Source organism: Hippichthys cyanospilos, chromosome 1 (genome assembly GCF_059441005.1).
Source record: "Hippichthys cyanospilos isolate Australia breed blue-spotted pipefish chromosome 1, RoL_Hcya_1.0, whole genome shotgun sequence".
Lineage (NCBI taxonomy): Eukaryota > Metazoa > Chordata > Actinopteri > Syngnathiformes > Syngnathidae > Hippichthys > Hippichthys cyanospilos.
Genome location: NC_142369.1, coordinates 35,889,350 through 35,908,098, shown reverse-complemented (window position 1 = coordinate 35,908,098; position 18,749 = coordinate 35,889,350). Strand labels below are relative to the sequence as shown.

At 40.7% G+C, this 18,749-nt stretch overlaps 1 protein-coding gene across 7 annotated transcripts in view; it reads right to left on the bottom strand.

Moving 5' to 3' along the window:
- Positions 1-14,975, bottom strand: part of dhfr (dihydrofolate reductase) — a 104,755-nt gene extending 89,780 nt beyond the window's left edge. For 5 of the 7 annotated variants that reach the window (XM_088411598.1, XM_088411590.1, XM_088411623.1 and 2 more), the window contains exons 1-5: positions 14,704-14,975; positions 10,593-10,642; positions 5,292-5,397; positions 3,799-3,922; positions 2,259-2,374 (exon numbers count right to left, since the gene is read on the bottom strand). In XM_088411598.1, the coding sequence (XP_088267724.1) occupies positions 2,259-2,374; positions 3,799-3,922; positions 5,292-5,397; positions 10,593-10,642; positions 14,704-14,966 (659 nt within the window). In that variant the 5' untranslated portion in view covers positions 14,967-14,975. The remainder of the gene's footprint in view (positions 1-2,258; positions 2,375-3,798; positions 3,923-5,291; positions 5,398-10,592; positions 10,643-14,703) is intronic. The other 2 variants (XM_088411632.1, XM_088411641.1) reach the window with 2 other exon arrangements.
- Positions 14,976-18,749: the final 3,774 nt, after the last annotated feature.

Here is an 18,749-nt window from a genome sequence, read left to right as displayed (position 1 = left end):
ACTGTGGCTCACCGGTGACCCTCTCTGGAGACAGGGCTTGCTGGCGAGCGCCTGAGCTTGTAGTCATATGGCCCAGCACAGCAAAAAGAGACAACAAGGGGTCCCTCCTCCCTTGAGTTCACCACCTATGGAAGAGGGTATAGTGGTTGGGAGTAGAGAGAGTTTGGCAGTAGCTAAGGGCGGGGACCTTGGCGACCCAATCCACGGCTATAGAAGCTGGCTTTAAGGACATGGAATATCACCTCTCTTAAGGGAAGGAGCCTGACCTTGGGCGTCAGAAAAGTTACTGTATGACTAGGCATAATCAGACTTGGTTCCACACATAGCTATAGTTCTGGTAGCAGTCTTCTTGAGGGGGGGTTGGACTCTCTTACACTCCAGAGTTGTCCACTGTGAGAGGCTGCCGATTGCCCCCTGATTAACCTGGCCTGGATCAAACTCGAGGGGTTCAGTGAGTCACGACGGGGCATGGCAAGTGGAAGGCAGGAACAAATCATGGCGTACGGTTTGGAGTCAACTGGAGCGATCCAACACGGCAAACTGATCTTTCAGTACAAAAACGGAGCCAAGGATGAGCACTCACCTGGCTTGTAGAATGGCGAAGTGGGAGCTTGGAATAACTGGTATGTGCAGCATTAACTTCCTTTTGTTGAACTGTAGTTACTGTGCCAAGGTAGCGATAGTGCAGCATTGACAGCACAGTATTTAACAGTATCGGCCACTTGATTGTGACGTTGACACTTTTTTTTTTTTTGTCAGACGGGTATTGCCGCAAAGTGAGTGACAACCAAAGCTCTGCTACATCACAGAAAAGTGAAAGTTCACAGTGGGGCTCTCCTTTCCAGATCCATTGTAAAGTACACAGCAAGCTCACTCCCCACCCCTCGCGCGAATATTTGAACAAGCTAAATGACGGCAGTTACCACCCGGAGAAAGCCTACCGAATAAGCGTAGTAACGTGATATTTCCATATGTGCACTTGGCACCAGGACACCCCCAGCTGTAGTCCGATGATCAATTTTGTTGTGACCACACGTTGTGGACACTTGATTGAAAAGATGGGCAGAACGGTCAACTGACCACCAACCATTGGTGCTTTGGCTTCGATGAAGGTCAAAGATGCCCAAGTGTATTGTGATGGTCAGATAGGAATGTCTGGCACTATCAGGCATTCCACTTCTCACCTTCAACGGAATTCCTCCCACATCTCAAGAGTGGAGGAGAACATTTAAGTTCGAAAGGACCTGAGGCTCCTCCATTCTCAAGGGGGCGCATCGAAGTTGTGGCTCTCAGGTGCCTGTCGTTGTGGCAGTCCCAGAAAAAGCTGGTGAACACCAGCAGTAAGAGATGCAGTCAAGCTAGAGAAGGACTCCTATCGGGCCTTTTTAGCCAGTGGGAGGCAGCTTAGGGGTACCGGTTAAGTAGAATGCAGCTTCAGCTAAAGGAAAAACCCAGGCATGGGAGGAGTTTGGTGAGACTATGGAGAATTACTTCTGAATGGTTTTGAGGAAATTCTAGTCCACATCCGGCGACTCAGGAAAGGGAGGCACTGTGTAAAGTGGAGATGGAGTGCTACTGACCTAGACCAACAACTCTACTAACACATTTTCCATTGAGGAACCAGAATCTGGGGGCTCTGGCTTGGGCTTCTCTATCTTTGTGGTTGGTTACAGAGTTAGTTATAAAGCTCCTTGTTTTGTGCTGCTACTTTGATGATTATATTTGCCCTCGCGTGTAACGTGCACCTTTTGTTAACTCTTTCCCGGGCATGGATGAGAATTCTTGTCATGTAAAATACAAATGTTGTTTGCCATCAACGAAGAATTCTCTTCAATTATGTCTTTTTTTTTTTTTTTAATGGATGGATGGATGAGCCTCATGACCAACGCTTCTCTTAATATTAAACCAAATGAGCACTGTAGTGATTAACTGTGACCATTTGATGACACCGTTGTGCTTGCTGGACAAGACACATGATCAGCTAGGCCAAGAAGTGTAAGCCAATGAGTTGGGAGGAGCTGACAAGGGGGACCTAGAGAGATCGGCAAAAATGCAAGCGATAGAGTTTAAAATCATCGCAAGCTCACAAGCAAACATATTCCTCATGGTAGGCCAAATGATGCAGTCCTACTTGTAAACCTATACAATAGTACAGATATCAAGGGTGAGGAAAACCTGTAAATGGCTACTAGAACTAAGAAGTCAAGACTTCATAACACCATGTTTTGCAAAAGGAATAACATGCATGCTGATCTTACTCAGGCAGAGGACGGTACTCGTTTGGGAAGAATTCAGGGAAGAATGTGTCACATGGAAACTGTTTCAAAACCTTTGTGACAAATAACCTTCTGGTTCCTTGGCTCTGCATCAACTCCTAAAAATGGTAAAAAAAAATAATTATATGGCAAAGCAACAATGAACATTAAGATGACATTTGATAAATACAGAACATTTCACAGTGCACTGTCAAGTGTTCCTCAAAGATGAACAGCATCGGCCAGAATTAAACAAGGTCTTCAAATTTAAAAAAAATGCTGATTACTTTATCAACTTTTCTGACTAGACCAGGGTTCAGCAACTTTGACATTCTGAGCCATTTGAACTTGGACTCCAAGGATAAGACAACCCTGGGAGCTGCAAACACTTAATTACATATAAAGGGGAAAGCAGCAGCTTTTGTGAAGGTTGTACCACATTATTTTCATGAAAAGAAGCAAGCAGATCGAACCAACATCTGAATCCATCCGTGTTCACAAACAGAAGGCATTAAAATGAGATTTATTCTGTTAAAAGTTCTTCAAGCGCTTCAGTTTGTAGTGTTTACTTCCCTTTGTTATGCTTTCTTATTTTGAAATACCTGCTCTTAATCTGGAAGACCACACCGTCTTTCTTGTTTACATTCTCCGTTCGTCATTTAGAACTTAGCAGTGTTTGTGTTAAGAAATGTTGTTCTCTTTTTAAAAGAACTAGCAGACTGACCCAATGTTTGAGTCCAGCCTTGCTCATACGCAGTCGAATTAAGATGACATTTATTTTGTATTAAGAATTCTTTAAACTCTTTGGTTTTAACTCTTTCAGTGCCAAGTGTTATTAGAAAAAGACACCACTAGAGGGCCAGTATATTTAGCATTTTAACTCACATTTCAAAGCCGACAGGATATTGTGTGCTATGTCTATGTAAATACGGTGCTGCCATATGAATGATTTGCCATATGACATATGATTGACTTCCATTCTTCAGTTAGAATTGATGTAATAGCTGTGTTGTAAGTGGAAACACTGACATCCAATGGTCACAGTTAGCACGACAGTGCTCAATTGGCTTATAAAAAGTAAGCATTAGGTAAGTGTGTCAGCTCCTCTTTATAAAAATGTAATTGACCAGAATTTTATTTTTTATTGTTATTACTATTATAAAAGACGAGAATTCTTGTCCATGGCACTGAATGAGGAAATGACAATTATATCTTACTCAGAAAACCTGCTTTTAATCTGGAAGGCCGTGTTATATTTATTTCACGTTCTGTGTCCAGTCCTTGTAGCTGAATGGATATGTTCATTTTAAGATATCATTCCTCTAGCAATCCAAGGTGCCTTCATTGACAACTCGCACCAATGAGAGAGAGCACTTGTTATTTTTGCCTGCACCAACTCAAAAAAAAAAAAAAAAAAAAGGTGGGCAGCTCATACCGCTGATACTTTTTAAAGTGAATTTTGAAATAGCAGTATATCATAAAGCTGGCCCATGCCTACCTTGACTGTCTTGTAAAATTTCTAAAACACTAGAAAAAAGGTTACCTTGTAGACTGAGCTACCTCCAATAACCCAGACCTGATCAGCTTTGCCTGGCAGGGCTGTGTCAATTAGCCTAAGCGCTGAACAAAAATCAGGAGCCAGATAGTGGGCGCCAGCAGGAGGGACTCTGTTGGTCAAACATCACAATTGGTATAAGAGCGAGATGCTCACTGCAGTCCATTGAAAACATAACAGAAACCAGCACACGGTATTGCAAACAATCATTGTCATGACGATTTGCATGCTCTAATTTAGGTGTCCTGAACATGCCTGTGAGTATCGGGTAGCTGTTACGGACCATGAGTAGCCCGTTGACCTGGTTTACCCATCGCTAATGTGCTGGGACATTGCGATTTCCTACTTGTGTAGAGTAATCATTTAAAATGCAAAGTGGCTCAGATTTACAGAAATAAAGTAAAAAGATCATTATTACATTGGTGCATACGTCTGGTTGTTTTTACTAGGAGGTTTACCATGAAGTTATTCTTATGTAAAATAATGGAATAAATACCTTAGATTGGCATATTGGAAAGCACTTATCTAAAAATTATGCCTTTATCAAAAAGCTAAAAGAATCAAATGTGTATAATACAATGCACATAGACGAAGGCTAGGTCCACAATGCAGGCTGAAGATACCCAATTCCGATTTTTTTGCCCCTATCCAAGCTGTTTCTGATCTTTTAATGGATGTCACGGGACAGTAACACACAAATTACATCGTTTTTACTCAAACCACCACCACATTTAAAATGAACAGGATATGGTTTTATTGGAGATGCCGCGATCCTGGTGGTAGCATCTGAAGGAGCAGGCCGAGGACCAGCTATGTCTAGTGGAGGTTTGGCAGGATTGGAGAAATTTTATGCTTGCCAGGTCGCCCGCCACGGTCTCGAGGACAGCTCGCCTTAGGAGTGCCAGGATAGATAGGCCGCTTCACTTGCCCCCCATACATATTGTATAACTGATTATAATTATTGTCTTCATTGTTATTCTAAAACTATATCATATTTTAGGGAACTTAACATGTAATAAAACTCAAACTTCGCACACTTATCGGGTCTGGTAAATATTTAAATAGTTTAATTTAATTTCAATACATGTCGCGATACATTGGGTTCAATAAAATTAGTAGAATACAAACATTTTAAATGAGTAGAATTTAAAGATTAGTAAAATAAAAAGATTTGGGTCAAAGTTTAGATACATTTTAAATCAAAGCTTATTCTTTGATTGAGATCATTTTCTGTGACAACAAGAATAAATCTCATCAGTTATGAACATAACAGGCTATTTCGGCAAATATCTACTTTTAGAAGTGTGTCTAAAACTGGTTAGCTTGTGTTCATCAGTTCCTATGAAAAAAACTCTCCCTTTCAAAAAGGATGTTGACTGCTTTTGTTATTATAACTCAAAGGGAAAACATAACATAAGCAAAAATGAGTGTGTGTGTCCATGTGTGTGTGTCTGCACCTGTGCATGTCTAATGACACGTACTTTAGTTGTTGACTTAAGACGATGTTGATCCTGTTGTTTAAAGGTCTGTTTTTTTCTGGGATGGAAAACCATGTTTTCCGGCCCATGATCACCACATTCTGCTTACCTGCAACGAACAAGACATCAGTATGTATGTATATATATATATATATATATATATATATATATATATATATATATATATATATATATATATATAGTCGGCCCCCGGTTTACGAACACCCTGTTTTACTATTAATTTAATTAATTTGACTTACGAGCGTGGACCACGGAGATTTTTGTCCCCCACTTACGAGCAAACCTTTCGTATTACGAACAATCCGACATGCCAGCAATTGTGTATGCAAATATATTTTCGCTTAGATGCATCAAAAAAATCAGCAGTTGACGCTTGTGACAGTAACGTGAACGCTATTGCTCTTACGACGTCACAGTAACTGTCTCAGTCACGGAGTCAGTCACGAAGATACCAATATGCTATTGGTCGATTAAGGTCACCCGGTCTCACTCACGCTACGATGCTATTGGCCGGTGTCACGTCAATCGCAGAAATGCCGATATGCTATTGGCCGAACGCCTTTATTTAGCTTGATGGCACAGCTGGTCGGGATGGAAGGAAGGAGAGAAAATGAGTGAAAAACGGAAGGAAGGAATGTTGTGAAGACTTTGCAAACTTTATCTGTTAGACATAGCTTCTAAAATTGCTAGTAGCGGTAAAGGAAGAAGTAAGAGGAGGATGACAATAGAAACGAAGCAGGAGATAATAAAAAAAAAAAGAGGGAGGCAAACACATAATTAACCTTGCTCGTGACTATGGACGGAACCGCTCAGCAATCTTCTAAGGGCAAGACTTTCCTTGCCGGGGTACGGACCTCACTCGACAAGAAAATGGAGAGGCTTCTTCTATTATGGATTAAAGAGAAGGAAATTGCCGGTGATATGTTTTAGCATCTCCGTGACTGACACCGTGACTGAAACAGTGACTGTGACATTGTAAGAGCAATAGCATATCAGCGTCACTGTGTTGACTTTGCGGGTTGGTCTCTGCTCCCCTCCGCCTCCACCCAGCTCAAGTCACGTCGCTCCAAAGGTAAATGTCATTTTTCCTTTGTATATGTTATTTAATTTAACTGTACAGTAGATTATGTTACTCATTTTTAATATGTGTATAAAGTCGTGATGTTTTTACCTAAGGTTTTTGCACGCGTTGCACGCATTCACGAATTAACATGTTTGGATTGCCCGTCATACGAGCAGTTCGAGTTACGAGCATAGCCGCTGAACGGATTAAGTTCGTTATCCGGGGGCCCACTGTATATATATGTGTGTGTGTGTGTATATGTATTTATACACACACATACTGGCATTTTATTAATGGAAAACCAAAAATATGCTATGTTAACTTAATACATACATACATATATATATATATATATATATACATATATATATATATATATATATACATATATATACATATATATATACATATATATACATATATATATACATATACATATATATATATATACATATATATATATATATATATACATATACATACATATATATATATATATATATACATATACATACATATATAGATAGATAGATAGATAGATAGATAGATAGATAGATAGATAGATAGATAGATAGATAGATAGATAGATAGATAGATAGATAGATAGATAGATAGATAGATAGATAGATAGATACTTTATTCATCCCCGTAGGGAAATTCACATTTCTAGCAGTATCCTCAAGTCGAGATATAAAATATGAGAAATAAAATACACAAAGATACACATAAGTCCAGTACAGAAGTATACTTAAGGTGCTTGTTAACAGCGTAAACAGAATAGTGTGAATCGTTGGAGTCTAGTGCAAGTATAATTAAGGTGCTTGTATAAAGTGAATAGTGCAGTGCAGAGTATGAGGTTTAGAGTTTAATGTGAGCTTTTACTGCCCCGGGTGGAGTTGAAGAGCCTCATGGCATGGGGGAGGAATGATCTCCTCAGCCTGTCCGTGGAGCAGGACAGTGACAGCAATCTGTCACTGAAGCAGCTCCTCTGTCTGTAGATGATGCTGTGTAGTGGATGTGTTGGATTGTCCATGATTGATAGCAGCATGTTTAGCGCTCGTCGCTCAGCCACAGTTGTCAGACTGTCCAGCTCTGTGCCCACAACCGAGCCCGCCTTCCTCACCAGTTTATCCAGACGCGAGGCGTCCTTCTTCTTGGTGCTGCCTCCCCAGCACACTACTGCGTAGAGGAGGGCGCTCGCCACAACAGTCTGGTAGAACATCTGCAGGCGCTTTTTGCAGATGTTGAAGGACGCCAGCCTTCTGAGGAAGTACAGTCGGCTCTGTCCTTTCCTGCACAGAGCTTCTGTGTTGGTAGTCCAATCCAGTTTATTGTCCAGCTGCACACCCAGGTATTTGTAGGTCTGGACAAACTCTACACATTCTCCTTTGATGGTTACTGGTTCCGGATGGGGTTTAGGCCTCCTGAAGTCCACCACCATCTCCCTGGTCTTGGTGGTGTTCAGGTGCAGATGGTTAGCGTCGCTCCATGAGACAAAGTCCTGGATCAGTTTCCTGTACTCCCCCTCCTGCCCACTCCTGATACATCCCACGATAGCAGTGTCATCTGCAAACTTCTGCACGTGGCAGGACTCAAGAGTTGTACTGGAAGTCTGACGTATACAGGGTGAACAGGACAGGAGACAGCACGGTCCCCTGTGGCGCTCCTGTGCTGCTGACAACAGTGTCGGACGTACAGCCCCCCAGTCTCACGTACTGGGGTCTGCCTGTCAGGTAGTCCGTAATCCATGCCACAAGGTGTGAGCCTACTCCTATCTCTGTCAGTTTACCACTGAGCAGCAGAGGCTGTATGGTGTTGAAGGCGCTGGAGAAGTCCAAAAAAGTAATCCTCACTGCACCACTGCCACTGTCCAGGTGAGAGAGGGATCGGTGTAGCATATAGATTATAGCGTCCTCCACTCCTACCTTCTCCTGGTAGGCAAACTGCAGGGGGTCAGTGGCATGGCGGACCTGTGGCCTCAGGTGGTGTAGCAGCAACCGCTCCATGGTCTTCATCACGTGTGATGTCAGGGTGACCGGCCTGAAGTCGTTGAGCTCCTTCGGTCGTGGTTTCTTTGGGACTGGGATAATGCAGGATGTCTTCCACAGCTGGGGGACCCTCCCCCGTTGCAGGCTCAGGTTGAAGATGCGCTGTAGAGGGTCTCCCAGCTCCAACGCACAAGCCTTCAGCAGTCGCGGGGATACTCCATCTGGACCTGCTGCCTTGTTGGGTCGCAGCCTCCTCAGCTCTCCACACACCTGGGCTGCAGTGATCTTGGGTGGGGGTGAGATGTCCTCCACTGTGCTGGTGTCTAGGGGGGGAGGGTGAGCTAGGAGGGAAGCTGCAGTACTCCGGGGTGGGAACGAGTGGGGGTGGTCAAACCTGTTGAAAAAGTTATTCAGCTGGTTGACTCTCCCCCTATCTCCTTCCATGGCAGCACCCCGCTTTGTGCTGCAGCCGGTGATAGTCTTCATTTCATCCCACACCTCCTTTATGCTGTTGTTCTGCAGCTTCCGCTCCAATTTCCTCCTGTACTGCTCCTTCGCCTCCCAAAGCTGGACTCTGAGCTCCCTCTGCACCCGCTTTAGCTCCTGCTGATCACCGTCTTTAAAGGCCCTCTTCTTCTGGTTCAGAAGGCCTTTGATGTCGCTAGTGATCCAGGGCTTATTGTTAGCATAGCAGCGAACAGTTCTTACAGGAACAACAGTGTCCATGCAGAAGTTGATGTAGTCTGTAGTGCAGTTTGCCACCTCCTCAATGTCTCCCCCATGTGACCCCTGCAGTACATCCCAGTCTGTAGATTCAAAGCAGTCTCTCAGAGCCTGCTCTGCCTCAGTAGACCACTTCCTGAATGAGCGTGTGGTCGCTGGTAGCCTCCTCACTTTTGGTTTGTAGTGGGGCTGAAGCAGAATGAGGTTATGGTCTGCTTTCCCCAGTGCAGGCAGTGGAGTAGCACTGTATGCATCCTTAGTGTTTGCATACAGCAGGTCAATGGTCCTTTTTCCCCTGGTGTTACAGTCCACATACTGGAAGAAGGCAGGTAATGTTTTGTCCAGAGTCACATGATTGAAGTCCCCAGTGATTAACAGAATGGCCTCGGGGTGCTGTGTTTGTAGTTTAGCCACAGCGGAGTGGATGACGTCACATGCTACGTCCGCGTTGGCGCGCGGTGGGATGTAAACAATGACCACAATGGCGGTTCCGATCTCTCTAGGCAAGTAATAGGGACGCAAACTTACGGCCAAAAGTTCGATGTCCCTGCAGCAGGTGGAAATCTTTGTATTTATATGCCTGGGATTACACCATCTTGTATTCACGTACATAGCGAGTCCGCCTCCTTTCCGTTTCCCGCAGGCTTTTGTGTCTCTGTCTGCCCTAACTGTGCTGAAGCCGGGTAGCTCCACGTTGGCGTCCGGGATGCTAGCCGTGAGCCACGTTTCAGTAAAGCACAGCAAACTGCACTCCATGTAGGCTCTGATATTTTTCACCAGCGCAGCCAGTTCGTCAGTCTTGTTTGGTAGTGAGTTCACATTTCCCATGATCACAGACGGGACAGAAGGCTTGTATCGCCACTTCGCCGCTAGCCGCTTAGCCTTTAGCTTGGCTCCAGCTCTGCAGCCACGATAAGGTCTCCTTACCTCGTCAGGTAAATGTGGGATCTCACCGGCACGGGACTTTTTCAGGGCAAGGAGTTGCTTTCTCGTGTAAACGCGTTTCTGTGCGTTAAAGTCCATATCCATAGAATGAAGGTAGTCCAAGTGAGATAAAGTAAATCGCTAAAAGAACGAAAAGTAACACAAAATAACACGGAGCTGCTGGAAAGGCTACCACTCGCGACGGCGCCGGAAGATGCTTCGATACATATACATACATACATATACATATACATATATATATATATATATATATATATATATATATATATATATATATATGTATATAAGGGTATATATATATATATATATATATATATATATATATATATATGTATATAAGGGTATATATATATATATATATATATATATATATATATGTATATATATATATATATATATACACACATTTGTGGGGTATCGAGCCCACACAACACATATATATACAGAGAGAGAGAGATAGAGAGAGAGAGAGAGATGAGCGTCATGATGCTCATGTCTCGGTTTATCTCGGTCTGTTTATATTCCTTGTGTCCTCACAGAAACTTCACACACGTCAACTTTTACCTTCCACAGATGCCGTCGCAGTCATCTTCCGAAAATATTTGAATTCCTCACTGAAAGAAAAATAAAAGGAAAAAAACATTTCCAATAGAAAAGGCTTATTTTTACACATTTATAAAAACACACATTGCAGGATTGTGCTAGCTGTCACACATAGAGTTGCGATGAAGAGTGCTCGGGCCTCACTACTAGAGTACAGGAAAATTGGTGATGATTGATTTTAAAGTTTGTATTTTAGGCAGACTGGTTAGCATATCTGCCTCATTTGCTGAGGTCCCAGGTTTTCTTCTGGTGGTCTTCCTGTGTGAAGTTTTCATGTTTTCCCTGTGCCCGTATGGATTTTCTCCAGGTAATCCAGTTTCTTCCCGCATTTCAAAAAGACACGCATGGTAGGTAAATAGGATATTCTAAATCAGGTGTATTAAATGTACAGCCCGTGGGTTGGATCCAGCTTGCCAGGAGGTTGACTCTAGCCGACAAGATGATTTTGTGAAGCATTAAAAAAAGAAATTAAATAGGACTGAACCCATTAGTCTGGTTTCCGTAAAGACAAAATGTTTAATGCTGCATTCAGACCAAATGCGTAGACGATGAAACAAGCAATGAGTTTCAATTGCAATCAACACACCTTGCGCAACATGCCATGAAAATCCTTTGGTCGACACATGTGGAGCAACGCAACATGCAAAATTTCACTCATTTCACCAGCTCGCAAAACTTCTTTTAAACTTTTGTAGCTAGTCATGTTCCGATAGTCCATCCGCTTTGGGAACGCTCAATGTCACACATAAGTTTAATAATTTAAGGTTTAAGTAAATATATGTACTGCAGTAGTTCAACATCTGAAGTTGTTTGCAGTTTGCATTTCCAGTTAATTCATCTGTCTACCATGCAGGGAATCTTCAACATGTCTCTTCGCAGTATAGCCTTTTTTTTTTTTTTTTTTTTTGGGGGGGGGGGGGGGCACTTAAACTGGCCATTCTAACTCTGAAGAAGGCGAAAGATAACACCGAAACTTTTAAGATTTTAAAGTTTTTATTTCTGAATTGTAAAGTCTTTAAGTCTTGCCATTGTCTGATAAAAAGGAAAAATACAGTTTGAAGTCCTGCACTGTTCGAACATATTTCTCTGCGACTCCCTCATACACAGGGGTGCATGTAATTATTTTCGTGGGTTACTCACATATGAACCAGGGTGAACTGTTTGGTACTCAGCCTTCGGTCATTGAAAAGTCTTCCTCAATGTCATTCTCATTGTCGCTTCCGCATTAATCGCACTGTTTGTGTGCAGACAGTGACTTTGCATTATTCAAACATCCTTGGAGTTTCGGAAGTCCATCAGTTATGGTTTGGGCAATTTGCTCAGGACCCAGTTAATTATAATTAATCCAAGGAAGTCAGAGGTATATTCACCGTCACAGTAGATTTCCACATCCTGCGTATCAGCAGCGCCGCGTCGTGGCAATGGTTTTTTTTTCTCACATGTGCTCTTAAAGCTGTTTTCACTTGCACAGGCAGGGCCGGTGCGAGAGATGAATGCTTAGAAATGCATCCATGAAAACAAAACTAAAACTTTGGGAAAGTTTAGGATGTGAAAACAACATTGAAACATGGTTAAGAGCAGCAAAAAGGTGACTTCATGTTACGGCCTCCTTAAGATAAAGACAATGTTTAATGATGCATAATTCAGAGGAGTTGTATTAAAAAGGCAACACCAGATTTGTGTAAAAGTATTTTTTTTTAATCCTCCAACCCAGAACTGGTCTGATTGTGGGACACCAATATAGTGGACACCCGGGTTACAGAGTCCCTGGCTTATGTTTTTTACATGTTGCGATGTGGAATACTGAGTTTTTTTTTTGTCCCCTCTTTAAGGTATTTTTTCCTCAGCTTTGTGACAACTATCATGACCCTAGGGGTTTGCCTGTATTTGTGTTGTTTAGTTTCCATCTGCAGGCCTTTTTAGGTAATTGCACTTATGTTCTGTTGCCCGTCATACTGGATCCATGCAACACGTCACTACAATGTTGTTCTGCTATTGGTCGGCATCTCCTCACGGAGATGCTTGTCTGCTATTGGTCGGCAATTGGTCGGCCTCACTCAACCTCAAGGCGGAATGGTAAAAGTTTGTTCTATTGGGAGTGGTTAAAAAAACATATTTAGAGTGCATTTTACTGCTTAATTCCAACTTGAATGGGTTAGTCATGGATTCCGAGATTGCTAGTGATGTTAAAGAGAGAAGTGAAAAGTTGACTTATATGGAAACCAAGCTGGAGATAATCGAGAAATACGAAGCTAGCCTAGCCTAGGCTACCTTTACTAGGGAATATGGGCATAACAAGCGCCACTCAAAAGGTAAATAAGTCCTTTCTATATTTTTTTTATTTATGATGTTTTCTGACTGTATACATGTACGGGGGACCCCGTGTTACAGCATCCCTGACTTGTTATTTTCATGTTGCGACGTGGAATAGTGAGTTTTTTCATACCCTCTTTATGGTATGTTCCCAATTTTGCAACAAAAACAACTGTCTTGACCCTAGGGGCTTGGATGTATTTGTGTTACTTTGTCTCCATCTGCAGGCGTTTTTAGGTAATTACACTTATTTACGCGTCACTACAATTCTGGTCTGCTATTGGTCGGGATATCCACTTGGAGATGGTAGTCTGCTATTGGTCTGCCTCACTTGTTTCAAAATGGCAGAATGGTAAAGCTTTGTTCGATTTTGAGTATTTACCAAACCGTATTTATAGTGCATTTTACTGCTTAATTTAAAATTGAAAGGATTAGCCATGGGTCCCAAGATTGCTAGTGATGTTAAAGAGAGAAGAAAGGGTTAGATTGGATACTGGATACTCCCTAATATTCCCTTATTAGGGAATATGGGCATAACAAGCGCCACTCAAAGGTAAATAAATCATTTCTATAGTTATTATTTGTGATGTTTTCTGATTGTATACATGTATATTATACATATGTAGCACTCACAATTTTGATGTTCTTACTTGGGGTTCTAAATACATTAGCTATTTAACATAGGTTTGGGTTGCCCGCCATTCGCTGAATTCGCCTTATGAGCCCAACCGCGGAACAGGTTAATCTCAACCCACTGTATCAAATCACAAGAGTTGTGTGAAAGTAGTTTTGATGAATAAATGGCATAGTTCACTCCTAAGTATAACCAATCTGCTTGCGGAAAAATAAAATTGTAAATTAGTATTATGATCATCATTATTATTAAATCAACTGTAAAATTAAAAGTTGCAGAATTCCGGGGCTTTTTATTTTAAAATATAACACATGATCTGGATAATTGTATGGGTGCTTGATTCCTGGGCTGGTTAAGGTATAGCAAATTTAGAATATTTAATAATTTTCTTTCCAGTCCTGCATTTAAATATCCGTAAAACGCCTGGTTTGGGCCCCATTTTTCACACTTTTGAAATAGTCTCAATCATCCTTGACTCGTGAAGATGAGCAGTAAAGATGATGGTTGTTGTGTGCATATTTCGGCCAGCATTGAGCTAGGTACATCATGAAGGGGGTTTGACACCTACATGGTAAGGTGCAGTCTCTGTAATTGAGCTGTTTTACTTCCTGGTTGCAAATATTGATGCTTAAAACGACGTTTTAGACTGCCGAAAATGTTTAAATATCATGTAACAGCCTTTTTAATTAAGGCGTAATGGGAGTCACTGTTGCATAAGTTAGGGCGGTTTTATTTTGAAGGTGGTCAACGGCGCTTATTTGGAACTTGTACCGTAATGCGATATATTAACAATCAATATTGCTGCAGGCTTCAATGAGTCTTTCTGAGTGGAGGTTCATCCGGCACCAATGTGATGTTTTGCTCGCGGTATATATGAGATTCTCGCGCCGCAACTATTTTAAACTTATTTTTCTTTGTTGCCTCGGACCGGAACGTGCTTTTTTTTTCTTCCGAAACACGTTATGTGATAGCAACAAAGTGCAGTCTTTGCAAAAACAACAGTAGAAAAAAATGTCTGCCCGTCGGCCAGGTCACGTGTCCCGGGAATACAAACGTATTTAAATGTCTATGGTTTCTCTACCTAACACAAGGATCCGCTCACCGAGGAATAACAATTTCACTTACTTTAGTCTTGTGGGGTGCCATGGCAGATGTCCGTCTCGACCGATTCCCAAATCAGGACACATTGCAACGATGCCGTTCAGGATTCGAGGCATAGTTGTAGATTCTATATTGACAATCCTAGCTTGACTGACTCTTTTGCGCGTCTTGTAATGTGTCTTTTGAAAGAATTGCCAAACAACAATTTGGATGAAATATGTCTGTGTGCAGATTGCAAGACATGGAAATGGGGCGTCGTTATTTGGGGCGTCAATTTTTGGGAGCATAACTTTTTTTGTGCTTGGAGATTGGACAGTTCTTAAACTGCTGACCAATGAATCACAGGCGGGGGCGTTTCGACCCCGGAAGCGCGGTCCATGCTTGCTCTTTCTAAATACAGTAATGGCGATTTAGCAAGGAAACCATATAGCAAATGGTTTGTATTCAATGATTGTAAGGAAATAAGAAACTTTTAAATTTGACATAAATGGGGGGGGGGCATGTTCCTGTAAACACTTAATCGACAGTGTCAAGATATCAGTCACTCTGCAATAGAGTGACGCTCAAAATAAACAAAACTACTGTTATTATTTAGGATTGATAAATTAACAAAATCAGGTTCCTTTATTATTCTCTTATTGCAACCTTTTTTCAAGATAGACCAAAGTCCAAAAATAATCAAGGCTAGACTGTTAAGCATGAATTTTTGACTTCAATGATTTCTTGTTGTCATGGTAAGCACTTGCCATACCAAGTGCTTATGATGACAACAATATGAAATTGAATGTTTTGTTAGTTTAAGGGATGTACAAAACATTTGTTTTGGGCCACTCAAACGTGTCAGTGTTCGTTCATTTTGATGAAAATTTACCAATTGCACTAGTACCTTTGATGAAGAACATTTACGATTAAACAAACAACCGAAACTTTCTAACTCGGCACATAGAAGTAATTTGGTTTTTGACCCTATACCATCACCTAGTATTGGTAGTTGTCCATCTCTAGTTTACTGAATTGTGCATACTCATATCTGTGTAAATATGGTAGTGTATAAATATTGTGATTTGTCATTGTGTACAGTTTTGTTCAATCTCTATCATTGCTGCTACTGTTCAAAGGTAGTGACAGACAAAACCTCATTTCAGGCTCACCTTGACGAATGCAAAGATGCAGCAACAGTATATACTAACAATATTTGTTTAGGTATTTCTTTTTTGTTTTTCCTTTTAACATTTTAAATGCCAAAGTAGCAAAATTGCATCAAGCTACTGTACTTTTAAAGTATCCCATTATCACTATCCATTTTGAGGCTACATCCTATTAAGGTGGTGGATATGAAAACTATTTTATTGAAAAAAATCTCGCAGTTAAGAGTTAAGTTTCAATTTTTGTATGGCATGTTATTTAATATTTATATATATATATATATATATATATATATATATATATATATATATATATATATATATATATATATATATATATATATACACACACACACACACACACACACACACACACACACACACACACACACACACACACACACACAGGACCCCCGTGTTACAGCGTTCCTGGCTTACATTTTTTCATGTTGTGGTGTGGAATACAAAGTTTTTTTTTCGTCCCCTCTTTACATATTTGCGACAAAAACAACTGTCAAGAAACGACGGGGTTGATTGGATTTGTGTTGTTTTGCCTTCATCTGTTGGCGTATTTAGGTAATTGCACTTATTTACTATTGCTGTCAAACTACTTTTGTGCAACGCGTCACTCCAATGCTGGTCTGCTATTGGTCGGCCTCACTCATTTGAAAATGACGGAACGGTAAAGCTTTGTTCAATTGTGAGTGGTTACAAAACCGTATTTATAGTGCATTTTACTGCTTAATTCCAACTTGAATGGGTTAGTCATGGGTCCCAACATTGCTAGTGATGTTAAAGAGAGAAGTAAGAATATGATTTATTTGGAAACGAAGCTGGAGATAATCAAGAAATACAAAGCTAACCTAGCCTAGGCTACCCTTACTAGGAAATTTGGGCATAACTAGCACCACTCAAAGGTAAATAAATCCTTTCTAGACATTTAATTTATGATGTTTTCTGATTATGTACATGTACAGTATGTTATATACATGTAGCACTTACTATACTGTTTTGGTACCAATTTTTAATATGTTTCTACAGTTTTGATGTTTTTACCTGGGGTTCTAAACGCATTAGCTATTTAGTATAGGTTTGGATTGCCCGCCATACGGTGAGGCCAACTGCGGAACGGCTTAATCTCGTAACATGGGAGCCCTGATAGATACGGTTCTGAACCGGCTGAAAATCCGCGAAGAAGCGCCCCCACTTTTCATATAAAAAAAAAAATACATATATTTTTTTAATTTATTAAACATGAAAGACACATAAGACACATATATCTGCAGTACACATATTCCCTTAAATCTCAAATTGTTAAACCTTATATACTGTACAGTAGTGAACTTGTTAGGGTGAGAGCGAGAGAAAGACAGCGTAGGCTGCGCTGGAGCACCTCATCCACAAAGCAGCTCAGATCAAAGAGCGGTCGGACTCATATGGCTCGGCAATGTGGCTTTGTCTTCACACATGTTACAGTATTCCTCTTTTTTACTCCACCAGTTTTCTGCGCGTTAAATCTCATGTCCAGTTCATCCGATTCACACCGTTCCAATTTCATATTATTCCAATTAATCGTGTGACGACTGCTTCCATTTTTCTCATTCCAAATATTTACAGATTTCCCATAATTCCCTGTTTTCCATGCCAAAAGTCCCATTGATTTAACAATGGGCGATTTTACATTTCATATATTACAGCTTTCACATTTCATATTCACAATACTTAGCTCATTCATCTTGCCTTAGGGATCATTCCCATCATTCCAGTAATTCGGACATTCCAATATTTTCCCATATTTCCATATTTTCCCCCGTTTCATATTTCACATTTCATTTTCAATGGGAGGATTCCCCATTCATTCCCAATTAGAGAATTAACATTTCACATTTTGAGCTTTTCCATTTCACATTCATAATATTTAACTCTTTGAACTCATGAATCATTCCCTTGGTACCAGACCCAATTGTTACCAATTTTTAATGTGTATATACAATTTTGATGTTTTTACCTGGGGTTCTAAATGCATTAGCTATTTAACATAGGTTTGAATTGCCCGACGAATTCGCCTTACGACTTCAACCGCGGAACGGATTAATCTCATAACACGGGGGCCCACTGTATTCAGAATACTTGACAGATTCAAGCCATTCAAACGTTCCCCATCATTCCACCTGTTGGATCTTTCACATTTAATCTCTGTTTTGATTGCGTAACCAGTTGAATAATGCTGTATTGTTTACATACCTTTGTGAAAGATTCCTGCACGTTTGTGTATGACTACTGAGTAAAAGGATCAACAACTTTTCACATCAGTGAATTCCAACGTATGATCAGTTTATCCATGCATAGGCAAACAGACAGATAAACACACCTGCACACGTTCATCGCCTTCAACAACACTTTGAAGATTTATTATTACCAAATTGTCTAATGTAGTTTACAAAACATGAAGAAGAGCATGAAGAAGTCAAGAAAAATCGCGAGATATTGAAAAGACTGATCGATTGTGACCACTGTTTGTTTTGGTGGGTGCAAGCATTTTCCTTATTCATTGTTTCATTTTTAATATGTTTTTGTTATTTTATTTCGTTCATATTCAATTAAGACTTAAGAGTAAAGGAAATCATGGTCTTCTAACATTAAACTAGCGATTTGTAATGTGGACTTCATAAAATTTCGTGGATATTTATTTTAAATTATTATTACTTTTTTAAAGTTTTGACAGCATCAAGTATCATGACATGTTAAATGACTGATTCGGGTTTATTGACGTTTAAAAGCCCGGAAAATAGCCTGTGTAGCCTAGTGATGCGTGCGTGTGCGCCTTAGGGGCTATTTATTCGAGTCTGACATCACAGAAGACGTATGTGCGAAAGTCACGACCCGCCAACTCCATAGCATTACAGCAGTGCTTCTCAAATATAT